General features: G+C 28.4%; 1 protein-coding gene across 1 annotated transcript; it reads left to right on the forward strand.

Annotated features, from left to right (window-relative positions):
- Positions 1 to 4,056: 4,056 nt before the first annotated feature.
- Positions 4,057 to 5,089, forward strand: LOC109788634 (metallothionein-like protein 1). The gene is made up of 2 exons (XM_020347408.3): positions 4,057 to 4,214; positions 4,646 to 5,089. Exons 1-2 carry the CDS (start codon positions 4,165 to 4,167, stop codon positions 4,818 to 4,820), a joined length of 225 nt encoding a protein of 74 aa, XP_020202997.1. The 5' UTR covers positions 4,057 to 4,164; the 3' UTR covers positions 4,821 to 5,089.
- Positions 5,090 to 16,394: the final 11,305 nt, after the last annotated feature.

Below are 16,394 nucleotides of genomic sequence, written 5' to 3' on the forward strand. Positions count from 1 at the left end.
GATATAATCCTTGGATACGCGAAGAAGAAAAATAACAATTGAACTTTTGGATATTATTTATGTCTTGGAAGAATCCAGATGGCCTCTCAAATGTCAGAAATATAATTACTTCGTCTCGTAACAATTCATTTTTCTTTTTCATTCATGCTTTAATATCACATTTTTCGTAAAGAAAATATAATTATTTACCTAATATACTCCATTCTGTTTTATTTAATGTTTTAGTAATTTTAACCTGTTTATCATTTTATAAAATCAACATAATATTAAATATAATACTGTGTATTTTGCTAATAATTATTAATTTAATTAATATTATAATTAATTGTTTAATTGTTGTTAATATTTAAGGATTTAAGAATCTTTATGAGTTTATGTTGTTTAGGAATTGTTTTGAGATGAAATCAAGATTGATTAGTTAGAAGAAGGTATAAAAGATTTTTCTTAAGAAGTGAATTTCATAAGTTGATTTCTTAAAAATTTAGAGAGAAAGTCTAAAGAAAAGAGTTATGAAGCATGTGAGATTCCTTTTCTCCAATTGACTTTCTTAAGCATCTAGGACCTTCCCCTAATCGTAGTTGAATAGTTGAGTTGAGATTCGAAGCCTCTGGAGCTAAGAATTAGAGACTGCAGAGTGGTTCCGTGTAAAGTTCTTGGAGAGTCTCGATCTTCTTCCTTTTTCCTTTTTTCTAGGAGATTTAGAGGTAAAGGAAGTTCTTAGATATTCTTTGTTGAACTATTACTTTATTGTTACATCATTATTATTGAGTTGTTGTTGATTTAAGAAGTGGTTGCTTAATCTTGGGATTTTTGGTGTTTTGAAGAAGAATTGGTGAATTATATTGGTTGCATGTTGTTTTTGTTGATGAAAATGGATTGGTATTGATGAATAAATGTTGTTTGGTGCATTGCATGTTGGAAATCTTTTGAATTCCAGGTGGATTGAGCCAAAATAAGATTTTGTCAAGTGCAAAAATTGTCATTGCATTGAGCTTAGCTTCATGGTTGGGGATATGATGCAAGCTAGAGACTTTCTACCTCACTAATATCGAGCGCGGGAATTGTAGCATCAAGTGTGAGTTAGAAGAGAGTTATTTGACTTGATCATGCTAGACACGGGTTAAGGTGTGCCATGTGTGGATGCCCTTAGAGCTCTTTGACTTAGTGACGTTGAGTCTTGGTTGAATGACGCTAGCTGTGATCAAGGAAGTAGCTTTTTACTTGGACTACGTTAGGATGCCAGTGTTGTGATGTTGGGCATGAGTCAAACAAAGACTCTCTACCTAAATGAGATCGGACATAGGTTTAGCCACGCCAAACATGATTAATACATGGACTCTTTGCCTTGATGACATCAGACAAGGGTAGATTGACACCACTGTGAGTGAGTCAAAGGCTCTTTGCCGCAATGACGCCAAGCATCAGAAGAATAGCATTGGAAGTGAGTTGCTAAATGGAAATTGGTTGTTTATTTAACTAAGTGTTGAATAATGGATTTGTAGGTTGGATTATTCATATGAATTATGTTATTACATGACTCTAACTCCTTATACATTGATTTAGGATGATGTATGTTGATTATTTGAGTGACTTAAAGTTGTAAGTTGATGAGAGTTGAACTATAGTTGATTTGTATGTTGTGTAGTGTTGAAAGTATTTATGTTGAGAATACTTGACTCATGGAGTTGAGTTATGTTGATTGACTTAGGAGTAGAGGGGAGATACTTTTTTAAAATGTGAATATCTCATTGCGAGAATATGATTTTATGTTGCTCTAAGATTCAAGTTGTTGAAAAACCCTTCTTGAGGAGTTGATGAATCTTGAAGTGGAGTGTTGAGTCTCCTCTTAGACTTAAGTTGATACAGTATGGGAGTCAAGTCGAGTCATACTGATTATAAGTGACCAATGTAAAACCATATAGGGGCAAGGTTGAGCCACACATATATGAAGTAACCAACAAGGTATAAGATCGAGGGTCAAAATTCCTAACTAAGCACTAGAAGGGCACATTATTTGGAGGGTAGTCAGCAGACTAATTCCATAATAGGCTTAGTTATATATGCTAAGATCATGGTAGGCTCATACCCAAGGTGTAACAAGAACACTGTGCTTCCTTAGTTTAAGTGGAGAAATTTGAGAAACCACATTGTGTTGTGAATTTTATCCAAATTTTTTGTTGATCTAGTAAGCCCAAAAAGATCGTGTTGTTAAGTTGGTTCGGTGGGGCAAGCCACTTAAACTACTCACACGTGTTGTAAGAGATCTCTTAGTTAAATGTGCGACGACGCATAAAATTGTGTTGTGCATATGATATGTTGATAAGTTGTGTTGTTCATATGCTAAGTTGATATGTTGATTATTTGCATGGTTCTATTATAAGTTAAAATGTTGTTGTGTTGTTCATACGCTAAGTTGATATGTTGATTATTTGCATGGTTGTATTATAAGTTAAAATGTTGTTGTGTTGTTTAAGTTGAAACATGTATAAGTTGTATTGCATGGTTTATATGTTGTATTGACATGTTGAATGTTGTTAATTAGAGTTGTTGTGTTGATTCTATAAGTTTTGATATGTTGATATTTATAGTATAGTTGTACTTTACTTTTGTACTTGTTATGTTATTTTCTGTAAGCTTATCCTTACACATTTTCCTTACGGTTGGACTATCATGATCATACTTGTTATGTAAGCACTATAGGATTAGGCTAGAGGATAAGTATGCGTTGAGAGTCATGTTGTCGGACAACATTGTTGCTCGGGCTACTCTTACATAACTATTTTATAATTGTTGCTTGATTGACAACTAAGATTTATGTTTTCAGTTAGATTATTATAGATATGTATATATGTACAAAATTTATGTTGTAGTTCTATTGAGAAACATTTATGATTTTGGCTAATTATTTATCCTATACATATACATACATACATACATACATACACACACATATTGATTGTTGCATGTATATCCAAAAACTACTTGCATTATAATCTTAATTAGTTAGATTTATGTTTTCCACTACTATAGTTACTGAATTGTAAAGTATGAGGACTTGTAGGGTTGTAACACTAAATATTTTTCATTTTATTAATACAATTTTTTTAATTAATGTATTAGTTTTTTTATCACTTATTTTCTTAGTTAGAATTTAAAATGTTTAAAGATATATTATGAAGTTAAATAGTTTTTTTTTTAAGTTAGACATATTGATTGTGTTTCGTCTTTAGCAAAATTTTAAGCGTCAAACAAAGTACTCTTTCCAATTTTGAATATAGGAAAAAAATAATCTCATATCTCAACTAATCTTACATTATTTAACATTGTCATATGTGAAATACTCATTTATTTAATAGAGATTGTATTTACAATGTCTCTTTTATTCTTAGTACCAGGTTTTAAGAAAAAATGGTTTAGGAAAATAAGTTACTCCTTTCATCTTATAATAAGTGTCGTATTAGAAGAAAATAATACAAATTTTAAAATAAATGTCATGATAATTTTTTAATGTAGTACTAATCATCTCTTTTTTTATTTATAATCTTAATAATATTATATAAAATTTGAATTTTGTGTTACATTTTTTTTAATAAAAAAATTAATCATAAGGTTAATTTTGTAAAATTATTATTATCTTTCATTTATTTATTAATTTTTCAATATTTTTTGATATAAAATAACTTAAAATGATACTTTTTATGAGACAGATAAAATATTTTTTAAAAAATAAAATTAAATGATATAAATAACTTTTATTAATTAGCGTAAATATTTTTTTCACTTGTATTTGGAATCGGTGAGAATAGAAAGAAGGGAGCAATAGAAATATATTAAAAAATTGTATCTTTAATCTTTAATAAAACGACCGACTATCGTGGTTACGTTTACTTGGAAGAGCACCAAATGTAATTATCGTTATCGTAGACCACAGAAATTATAAAGACGAGTGATGAAAACGACGTCGACGTGGAACAAGTCATAGTATAAGCTATGCCTCCAATGGCAGAGGATCGTGACACGTGGACGCTGAGGATTTCACACACGCTCCCATCAACTCCTTATAAATTGGGGTCACGCTTCGTTCTAACTCATTGCGGTGATCGAAGCAAACCAAACTACCAATATCAATAATCCTTTCTTTGTTCTTCTTTTCTGAGTTTCAGAATGTCTAGCTGTGGGTGTGGAAACAGCTGTAGCTGTGGCAGTGACTGCAAGTATGGAATCGCTTTTTTTGTTTATTTTTTCCTTCATAATATGCTTGATCAACCTTAAAATTAATTTTTTTTTAACATGTTTTAATATAAAATTTGTGTTGGAAATCAATTTTGCTTTCTCAAAATTGGGATTTTTTTTAAGGAATTTCTATTGTTTTGTTTGATTTTTGTTACTTCATAAGATAGGAGGTTTTCTAAGGATTAGGATTTGCTGTTTTATATTTGGTTCTGTGCTGTTTTAGACTGTGTCTTTGATCTCTCTAGCATGGGAGATTTTCTAGGTATTCTAAAAAATTGTGTCTCTTTTCAAGATTTTTTTTTTTTTTTGAGTAATTTGATTGGCTTTGTGAGTACCCTTTTTGTTGAAGTTTATGAAATTAATTTTTATTTATTTATTAAAATTATATTTGTTGATTTTTGTTGTGGAACAGGTGCGGTAAGTACTCTATGGACTTGAGCTATCTTGAGACAACAACCTCAGAGACTCTAGTTTTGGGTGTTGGTCCTGTGAAGCCCACCTTCGAAGGTGGTGAAATGGGTGTTGCAGCTGAGAGTGGCTGCAAGTGTGGCTCTAACTGCACCTGCGACCCATGCAACTGCAAATGAAGAGAAGATGAATGTTCCAAGCAGAGATAACACACTTATATTATAATAACAAGTGTATGCTTTGTGTTTTGTTCAATCATCATGGTTTGGAGTTTTAGAATAAAGTGATTATGGCTATGCCCTCTGCAAATCCCAATGTTTTAGGATTTGTTGCGGGTGTTTTACGCTATGGTTGCTTTTGCTTTGTGATTGGTCCTTGGGTCTTATATAAATATGTAATTTGAATCATTAATACATCTCTGCTTATAAATGAAATACTAAGTTTTCTATTTTTTGAGGTGCTTCTAACGTAGCGAGCAGATTAATCATTATTATCGGTAATAAATACTCCCGAGCAGATTAATCATTATTATCGGTAATAAATACTCCCTGAAAGTAAATATTCCAGGACGAACTAAAAAATAAAAAATAAAAAATAAAAATATAGAAGGTTTGTCAAGTTGTTTCATCGATTTGGACACCAAGGTAATAATGTCGCATTTAAGTGTATAATATATTGTGGCTTAAAAAGATTGCGTGTGCAGACTTTCTTGAATTATAAATTTTCTTTCAAGTTTTCTTTTTTATTAGGATTCTTTCAAGTTTGCTAGATTTGAATTGATACACGCCTTTTGTCTTTAGCATTGATATATGTAAGAAGTTACAAAATAATATAACCAAAATTTATTATTAATTAGTTTTTTAAATTAAGAAAACTAATTATTATAGAAGAAATTAATTTTGAAAAGATAATTCTTTTCATGAAATAAATAGAAGTCAATTTTTTAAAATAATTTATACAAACATGTAAAATATTAAAAAAAATTATTTATTATATTTATAAAAAGTAATGTTCAAGAAAAAAAAGTTAAAAAACAGGTTCAAATATCACAAAATTTAAATTATTTTAATTTATATTTAGGAATTATCAATAAAAGTAACTATATGGAGGTAGTAAAAAAAGGGAATAGATTGCAAATAAATAAGTAAAAATAAAAACACAGCTGTGTTTACACATCGAAGGTAGATCAAGTAATTAAATATGTTTCTAGCGATACAACAAATGGAATAATGTTATCCTAGCTTAGAAAAATATATATCCTAGCTTAGAAAAATATATATTTTAGAAGGATAACACAGTCAGACATGGACTTTGTTGATTAAAATATAATAATTTCCTTTAAAGGTAAGTTTAATGCTTTGTTTGAGAAAAGAAAGAATTAAGGGAAATGAAAGAAAATAAGTGAGAATTAATTAAATAAAAAAATAGTGGAAAATTTATAATATATTATTTAATAGAATGAAATTATTTGAAAAATGGAGAAAAATTAGTAATTTTTAATTGTATTTTATATAATTAAGTTTTTATGTAAAAATATATTATTTAAACAATTATAATTTTATTTTTATTAACTAATAATTAGATAATAGTGTAGGAATAATTTTATTCATTTTTTTTTAAAAAAAATTCACATAATACTAGTATAAAAATTGGATTTAAAATCGGAGTTTTAAGATCAGTTACAAAGTAACCGATCTTAAAAGTGACGCGGTGACAATTTTATAAATAACATGAACACTTTTAAGATCGGTTATAAGATAACCGATCTTAAAAGTACTTTAAGATCAGTTATTTTATAACCGATTTTAAAAGTGTCACTTTTAAGACTGGTTATTTAAGAACCGATTTTAAAAGTATCGTCAGAAATCTTTTATATTTCCCTCCATTCTCATTCTCTTTAATTTTTCCCTCCATTCCTTTTTTTAATCTCTGATGCTCTCATTTTCTAAAGTCTCCAATAAGGTAAATTTTGTTGTCGTTTTCGTTTTCATTTTCGTCTTCTCATGTTCTTCTTATGTCTCTTTTCGTTTTCTCATGCTTTTTTGGTCTCTATTTTCGTTGTAGGTAACGGGCCGTTCTCCAAGAAGAACGGGCTGTTCTACAAGGAGTACGGGCCATTCTAAAGGTTAATTTTAGGCTTTTTGAACAGACTGGAACGGCCCGTTCCAGTTTTGGAACGACCCGTTTCAGTTTAATTTTTTTTCCACTGCCAGACTTTTAAGATCGGTTATAAAACAACCGATCTTAAAAGTTAACTTTTAAAATCGGTTGTTTAACCGATTTTAAAAGTCTAACTTTTAAAATCGGCTCTTTCAAAATTAATTACGAAACCGATTTTAAAAGTTAAAAATAACCGATTTTAAAAGTCTTTTTTCTACTAGTGTAAATTCACTTATAAGAAAAGTAAAATTAAATTCATATGGTCCTACCACAACTTTCTCACAAATTCATCTAAATCAACTCCTCCAAACATGCTTTTTTTTAATTCTTAGTAATCTTTTCCCTTTCTTTTCCTTTTCCTTTTCTTTTCCTTATTAATCACTTTTCCCTAATACTATAAAAGAAAAATCAGTCTCATTTATAATCATTGGAAACATTAACATCAAGAATATACCAGGAAGTAAAAAAAAATGAATTCAAATAAATTGTTTTATTGGAACAAGAGAACTGGTAGAGAGAGAAAAAGAAGTGCGAAAAAAATGGAAGCAAGTTAAAATTGGGATGTGTTTGATAAAAGAAAAGAGGATGGAAGTATGTATAATTTTATGCGGACTTACTATTAAAACTTTTCCTCTAATATGAGGGGGAAAGTATAGGAACGCACTGGTAATGACAGTTCATGGCTTCTTTCTGGTTTATATATAATTATGTTTATGTCTATATATATATATATATATATGTGGCTATCATACAAAAACTCAAATGACGATTTCCGTGGATGATCTTTACGATTCTTTGTAATTTTAATGTTAGTTGATTGTTGAGTGATCTTAAATGTTTCTTAACTTTCATATCTTCCTTTTGTGAAATAAACACTTATAAACCTTCAATCTTTATGTTAAAGAAGAAGTTGGTAAAAAATTAATACTCGATGAAATATACACTACAAGAAAAACGTAAATTTCTGACGATAATTTCTAACAGATATAAATCTGTCGGAAAATATAAATTTTTTGACGGAAAAATCCATCAGAAAATATCCATAAAAAATTATCGACGAATTTTTATCAATCAGTAATTTCTGATGGGAAAATCTGTCAGAAAATTCCCTCGAAAATTTTTGAAGGAAAAATCCGTCGGAAATTATCGACAGATAAAAATTCATCGATAATTTTTGACAGATAAATCTATAAAAAATTACCTATGGATTTTTCCGTCAAAAATTTTTGATAGATTTTTCGGTCAGAAAATTTATATTTTTGATGAAAAATAATTCGTAGAAAAATTATATTATTGATAGAATATTTCCGACAAATTTATATTTTTCGAAAATGTAAGAATTTATTTACAAAAAATGACAATCATATATTAAAAAAAATCAATAAAATTTTAAATATATATATATATATATATATATATATATATATATATATATATATATATATATATATATATATATATATATGAGGAGAGTTATAATAACACCGGTATAATTTTTGCTAAGTATTATACCGGTCAATAACTTTATATTAAATGAGAATTTTGTAAATCCAACCGTTAAATTCAAAATTCTTTACTGTTAAATCATATATACAAAATTTTAATATTAATTGAAGATGATTTCTTATAAAACAAAATTAATGTAATATATACATTTCAAAATATATAAAATATGAACATTTTGATTACCTTGACGTTATTGTTTAATTTTAACAAAATTTGATATAAATATATAAAGTGATATGAACTTTTAATCAAACGGTTGGATTTACAAAATTCATATTTAATATAAAGTTATTGAGCGATGTTTAATACTTAATAAAGGTTATACCGGTATTAGTATAAATATATATATATATATATATATATATATATATATATATATATATATATATATATAGAGAGAGAGAGAGAGAGAATATATATATATAGAGAGAGAGACATACAAAATAACCTTTGGTAAAGTTATTTCGCTTAATAACTCATGGTGCGTGTTGAATTTCATCGATCCAATTGTTAAATTAAAATTTATTAAATTTTACTAATAATTAATAATAATAAAAATTAACTAGCTTTAGAATAAATTATTTGCTAATAAACAATATAATTGAAATATTAATTATTTTAAATTATTTAACTAAAATCTTATGGACAGTTTACTATATAATCTTGATATTTTTGTATAACTAATATTTGGTTTTAAATATGATATGAAAATATTATGATATAATTCGATAAGATTTTAAGTTAGTATTTTATTAATGGTTGATAATTAGAAAATAAAATAAGGATAAATATATTTTTTTGAATTTTATATATTAGATTTAAGATAAATAAATATATTAAATTAATTAATAATTTATATTTAAAATGTTAAAATTTAATTTATAAGTATATAATAAATAAATATTTATAATTTTATAAATTATATTATCATTATAAACTATAAAAATAAATAATTTAAATTATAATTTTAAATAGAAGTAAGTAATTGTTAATTATAAAAGTAAGTATATATAAATAAAGATTAATTAAATATATTATTATTATTATTCGTAATATAATTATTATATATTATTATATTATTATAGTAATCTAACGGTTGGATTTACAAAATTCACATTTAATATAAAGTTATTGAGCAGTGTGTAATACTTAGTAAAAGTTATACCAGTGTTGGTATAACCCTCCTCTCTCTCTCTCTCTCTCCATATATATATATATATATATATATATATATATATATATATATATATATAGAGAGAGAGAGAGAGAGAGAGATGAGAAATCAAATAACTTACAAAATAAATTTTGGTAAAGTTATTTCGCTTAATAACTCATGGTGTGTGTTGAATTTCATTGATCCAATTGTTAAATTAAAATTTATTAAATTTTACTAATAATTAATATAGAAAAAATTAATTAGCTTTGAAATAAATTATTGGCTAATTAAAAATATAATTGAAACATTAACTATTTTAAATTATTTAACTAAAATCTTAATTATTGACAATTTACTATATGATCTTAATATTTTTGTATAACTAATATCTGGTTTTAAATTTGATATGAAAATATTATTTAAAATGTTAAAATTTAATTTATAAGTGTGTAATAAATAAATATTTATAATATTATAAATTATATTATCATTATAAATTATAAAATTAAATAATTTAAATTATAATTTTAAATAGAAATAAGTAGATTATTAATTATAAAAGTACATATAAATAAAGAATAATTAAATATATTATTATTATTATTGATCGTAATATAAAATTATTATATATTATTATTATTATTATAGTACAAGTATGAGATTGTATAGTTAAAGATGACTTAAATGAATTAATTTGTACAAATTATACTGACAACATGCATATACATTTCGGTAGCTTATCTCATCAGAACTTCACAGTTAAGTGTGTTTGACCTGAAGTAATGAAGGAATGGGTGACCTTCTGGGAAGTTCTCCAGAAATTGCGTAAGTAAGGACAAAACACGCTAAAAAATGAAATATCGTGAAATAGAACCCTTGAGAGGCCAAATATGAGGATTGTTACATTAATAAATTTATTAAAATTAAACAAAAAATTTCTATCAAATCATATAAAGATCTTCAAATAATTTTTGACAGATAATTACCGACGGTTATATCTGTCAGAAATTTCTGTCGGTAATTTTCGACGGATAAATTTATGACGAAATAAAGTATTTCTGACGGATTTTTTTTTCCGACACCCCTTTTTCCAATAAATTTAAATCTGTCAAAAATTCGTCAGAAATACTTTATTCCGTTGGAAATTTACTTGTTTTTGTCGAAAATTAACATTTTCTTGTAGTGATAGTGCAATGTTTATGATGAGAAGTTTTTAAGGCACGGAGAGGTTAAAATACTTGGTTGTACTACGTGATTGATTGAGTAGTGAAATCATTTAGTAAGAATGAGATTAGATGTGATTTTTGGATAAAGAGTGAACTAGTAAAAAAATATAAATATGTTTTCTCTCTTTCCTATTCTTTTACTTTTTATATTAATAAATATAAAAAAAATTTATTAGTAAAAGTATTTAAATACGAAATTTAACTCTCATTTTTATGTGTTAACCTGTATATAGTTTTTAGTAGCATACAATGTTAACAACTTTATAATTTCTAAATAATTAAGTGAACTATGTAACATAGTTAGTAGACTGGAACGGGGCGTTTCCAAATTGGAACGGGTCGTTCCAAACTACTAAAACAAGGATGATTTAGTAGCCCAGAACGGGTCGTCCCCGAACTGGAACAGACTGTTCCAAACTACTAAATAAGCCTATAAATCCTAGTTGAGAACGGGTCATTCCAAACAGGGTCATTGTGAGTTAAATGCAACCCCAGAACGGGTCGTTCTGGATGTGAATTTTACACATGACGTTTGAGTCCAGAACGGGTTGTTCCAGATTTGAAACAAGTCAATTTGGCTACTTCAGACTTCTATAAATAGGCCACATGCATGTAGTTGAGGAAAAGAGATAAAGGGAACTTAGAGAGAGGTTTTAGAGAGAAGTTTTAGAGAGAAGGACTCTGGGTCTGTGAGCTTCTTTCACTCTTGAATTTCTCTGTATGATTCTTCTTCTCCTCTAGATCACTAATGTCTTATATCTTTTCATGAAATTCAGATTAGGAAGCTTGCTTTGGGAGGATTGAAGTTCCGGGTTGAGCTTCGAAAGGGAATTCTACTTTTTCTCAGTTCTTGGCCATTTTGAGCCAATTTTCAGGTGAGGGAAGCTAGAATATTTGTTGTTTAGGTTGCATGTGAGTTTAGAAACTCAATCGATGCATGAATGTTGAGAATCTATGGTTGGATTGGAGAAATTGTTCATTTTGGGGCTTTTGGGAAAATTGGAGTTTTGATGATTTTGATGCATCAGATGAGTGCATGTTGATTTTGAACTTGTTTTTGAGTTGTATGGAGCCTGTGCATTGTGTTTTTGTGTTTGCATGTGGCTAGATTTGCTGGTTTGGATGAGTTTTTGAACTCTTTGACTGGGATTATGTCGGGCGCAGGTTGAGCGCACCAGGCGTGGAGAGACTCTTGATGGTCTTTGTTTGGAGTATGCCAGACGCAGGGTGGGTGTAACACCCCAATTTTTTTAAAAAGGTACTTTTGTAATTAATGGCATTTTGTAATTTTAATAAAGGAATAAGGGTATTTTTGTAATTTTATTATTAATGGCATTTTTGCAATTTTATTAAAGTTTGAGGGGTAAAAGGGTAACCTGGAACGGGCTGTTCCAAGCAATAAAAATATACTGAAATTTCAAGTTGAGAACGGGCCCAGAACGGGCCGTTCCAACAAGGAGAACGGGCCGTTCCGGAGGGAGAACGGGCCGTTCTGCTGAGATTGAGAACGGGCCGTTCTGGTTTCAGAACGGGCCGTTCTGCTTTTTGAAAACGGGCCGTTCCGATATTAGAACGGGCCGTTCCAGTTGAGAATTTTACGCATATTTGAACGTTCCGGAACGGGCCGTTCCGAAATCAGTACGGGCCGTTCCGGGTGCGTCAGATTGCCTATAAATAGGAGGCAGTGGGCTGTGAAAAAAATCATACAGCCAGAAGTGGAAATTTAGAGAGAGAAAGAGAAAGAGAGAGAGAGAGAGAGAGAGAAAGAGAAAGAAAGAGGGAAAGAGAGGGAAAGAAAGAGGGAATCCAGAGGGGGGAGGTTCTGCTCAAGTTTTAGCTCCTACTTATCCAGGTAAGGGGGAGGAGAACCTTATCTCTTTAAAATTTTATCTACTCCTATTTTTATTTATTTATGTTATTTTTTTATGTATATTTATTTAGTGGGGTGTCCCTAACCTCATTTATTTGCTTAACCTTTGATTATTTTTGTCTATAATAATTATTAAGGTGTTCATATTTTATATTGTTTCATTATTTTATAATGATGGTCATTTTTATTTATATCATTGGTATTCTTAATATATTCTTTTTACATAGATATATTTATTGTAAATATATTTATAATCAACTATGTTATAGTTGTGATATCTTGGACTCGTTTTGTTGTTATTTCTTCACGTATTTATGAAGATAAATATTGTTCTATGGCCATAGAAGATAAAGTTTGAATTATTTGTAGCTGGAGGTTTGACCTTGGGGATTTAAATGAGTAAAGAAATGAAGGTGAAATATCCTATTGTTGATTAAGGTGAAATATCCTTTTATTGGTTGATGTTATGATAATGCTCATTTATCCTGACTAGTCACTACAAGTATAATTCAAATTTTATTGTATCATGAAAATTTAATATATGATCTGTATATATATTTATATATATATATATATGTGTTTAATATTGATTATAAATAATTCTGTATATTCTTTTGAGTTATTATATTTATTGGATATTGTTCTTACTCCTTTCTTTTCTTTGTTTTTATAAATTAAATATATTACAAAATAGATGGATCTACTTTGGATTCCAGATCATTTTGCAGTTGATATAGTTGTGGTATTCCTTGGAAGGAATTGGAATGTGGAGGCTATTTGATGAATCTATTACAATTTTTGTAAATTTATTTTCACTATCAATGTAAATATTGTAATAAAAGTGAAAGAAAAATATATTGTGTAAAATAATACATTATTGTAAATATTTTAGAATGATATATCATGTATTAAATTCACAAAATATGATTGTTCTTTATCTTTATCTTTATTAAAAAAAATATAGTGTTAACGATATAATTGTGAAAATATTATATAAGAAAATATATAATTATTATTATATAAATTGGGCGTTACATTAAGTGGTATCAGAGCAGGTCGATCCAATCGGCCGTGAGTTATGAGTTTACCGTGCTCATTTAGTAGAGTTTATAGTTTTAGCGAATGAATCCAAGAAAGTTTTGAATGTTTTGATAAAAGGCTCAAGTGTACATCTCTGTTATTTTATTTTACATGATTTGGAAGTTATAAATTATTCCTAACTAGGAGGCACTGCCACCTTTACTGGAATCAATTTATATTTCCTTTATTACTTTTAAAATCTTATTATATGATTTATTATATTTGATGCTTATATATTGATTTTTATGGGTTAGGTTGAATAAGGGTTTTATTTTAGTTTCTAAGTTCTTTGTTCTAAATATGCAAGTTATTTTGGTTTAGGATTGTAGGAAGAAGCTTAAATAATGGTTTGAAAGTGTTTTAAGGTATTTTTGTGACTTTAGACTTTGGTGCGCTCTTTTGGCTGATCAATACAGGGAATGTCTTAACTGCAGTTTTGTTGTGCCAGTACAAGTATTATATTGATAGAGTTGGATTTTATGATCTTCATAAAGTTGTAGTCTTGGATGTTAACTTTTAAAGGGCACCAAAATCAGGTACAATGGAGATTAGAACTTTCGTTATGACTATTTTAGTAAACAAAGGTCTAGCTGTTAGCGCTGATTATATCTATTACAATTTTTGAAAATTTTAGCTAAGTATATGATCATTTTAGAATTTCAAGTCTTCATAAGAGTGATAGCTTATTCTGTTAGCTTTCTTTTGGGGATAGGTTTGAGATCATTTGGATGATTATAATTTTCTATGTATCATTTTCGTTGATAGTTGTTAAAGGGATATATATGTTATCATATGATGTTTGTGAGTTATTAGGAAATCAATTTTATTCTGATATTCTGAGGTGTTGTATTGTGGATCAAAAGTTTCTTTAAGGTTGTATGAAGTTATGGGAAAAAGGTTGTTCATGTACAGGTCATACGTAGTAAACGGTAATTGATTCATACATGCTTAAGGATGGTATATATGAAGGATTAAAGTAAGTATTTTGATATGATTTGATATGCATGTATGTTGATATGTGGATAGATAACTTTAGGGATCAAGTAATGAATATTTGTGTGTTTAGTGAGATTGACCTTAGGATGTGATATCATCATATTGGAGTTAAGGGTGAAGATATATCCAAGACAACATTACGCTAAGTTATCTAAGTATGAATTTTTATTGTATAAAGTGAATTTTCTAGGTCTTGTAATTTCTAGTGGAGATATGATATAGATCTATCTAGAAATTGTATTTAAGTGGGAGATACCTAAGTCAATTAGTGAGGTTAAGAGCTTTCTTGCATTAACTTATTAATATAGGAGATTTATTGAGGAAATTTCTAAGATATCATTACTTTTGTTTGGATTCACCAAAAAGAGAGAGTTGCCTTTATGGAATAGTAAGTGAAGGTAGTTTTCAAACTCTTAAGGAAATATTGCTTAGTGTTAAGATTATCGGATTTTAGTAAGTGTTATGTGTTATATAGTGATGCTTCGAAAACGGGTTTGAGTGGATCGTTGATGTAAGAAGGAAAGGTAGTAGCTTATATTTCTAGGTATCTAGGTATGAAGAAAAAATTCATGAAAAAAAAAATTACCTTACCCATAACCTTGAATTAGAGATTGTAATATTTACACTTAAGATTTTGAAGACATTACTGGTATGATTCTAAGTTTGAGATATTTAGTGATCATAAAAATCTTACACATCTGTTTGATCCAAAGGAGTTGAATATGAGACAAAGAGATAGTTGAAAACTGTTAATGATTAAGATTTTAATTTTAGTTGTTATTTGGAAAAAGTCAATGTGGTAATCGATACTTTGAGTACGAAAGCTCTGTATATATCTCCTCTTATGGTTAAAGGGATGTATATTTGCTCACATTAGAAATTTAAGTTTGACTTGGGTGTAGATGGAATGGTGAAATTAGAGATCTGATATGTGTACCTAGTGAACTTATGCTTAAGTGTTTGATCTTTGGAAAGGTTGTGGAAAGACTCACAAAAGTTAAACCAATATTGTGACAGATGTCTTGATTATGATGATCACTGATATAGTATTTTTTATTATTTAAGGATTGGATTTGATTGAAGAATTTAGAAACTTAAGCGTGATGTGTAAGCTCACCCTTAGGAACATTGAATTGAGTATGTTGAAAGGACTAATAGATTAATAGATGTGATTAGAGGACTCAGGAGTTAAATCTTTTTTTAGTGGGCTAAGTGGAAAAGATTGGTAGAGGTATAAATAGCCCTTTACGCTTGAAAGTTGATGATTCAAAGATAGAATCTATGTGCTTAGTAATCTCGAATTAAGGAAGATGATCTTAGAAGAAGGACATAAAAGTACTTTTAGTATTCATTTAGGAGATACTAAAATGTATCAGAGTTGTGCAGCGGAAGCATGGCCTAAGGAGAAAAGAGAAGTAGAGGAATTTGGATACTAGTATATAATATGCCAAAAGTTTGAGGTGAAACGCTAGAGTCTTTAATATTTTTACAGTCTTTAGACGTCCTAATTTGGAAATAAGATTCTGTATCCATGGACTTAGTTGTAGTTATGTATGATATTCTTAAGAAATTTGATCTTATGGATAGACTTACCGAGTTTGCGCATCTTATACTTATGAACATTAGATAGAGAGATTGATAGATTTGTGCATCAATAAGGTAAAAAGTGCTACATGGAAATTAGAAAGCAAGATGCGAGAAGCTTATCCATTTCTGTTTTCAGGTAAATTTCGGGGACGAAATTTCTAAAAGGAGGGGA

Source organism: Cajanus cajan, chromosome 3 (genome assembly GCF_000230855.2).
Source record: "Cajanus cajan strain Asha chromosome 3, NIPB_CcT2T_4, whole genome shotgun sequence".
NCBI classification, from domain to species: Eukaryota; Viridiplantae; Streptophyta; class Magnoliopsida; order Fabales; family Fabaceae; genus Cajanus; species Cajanus cajan.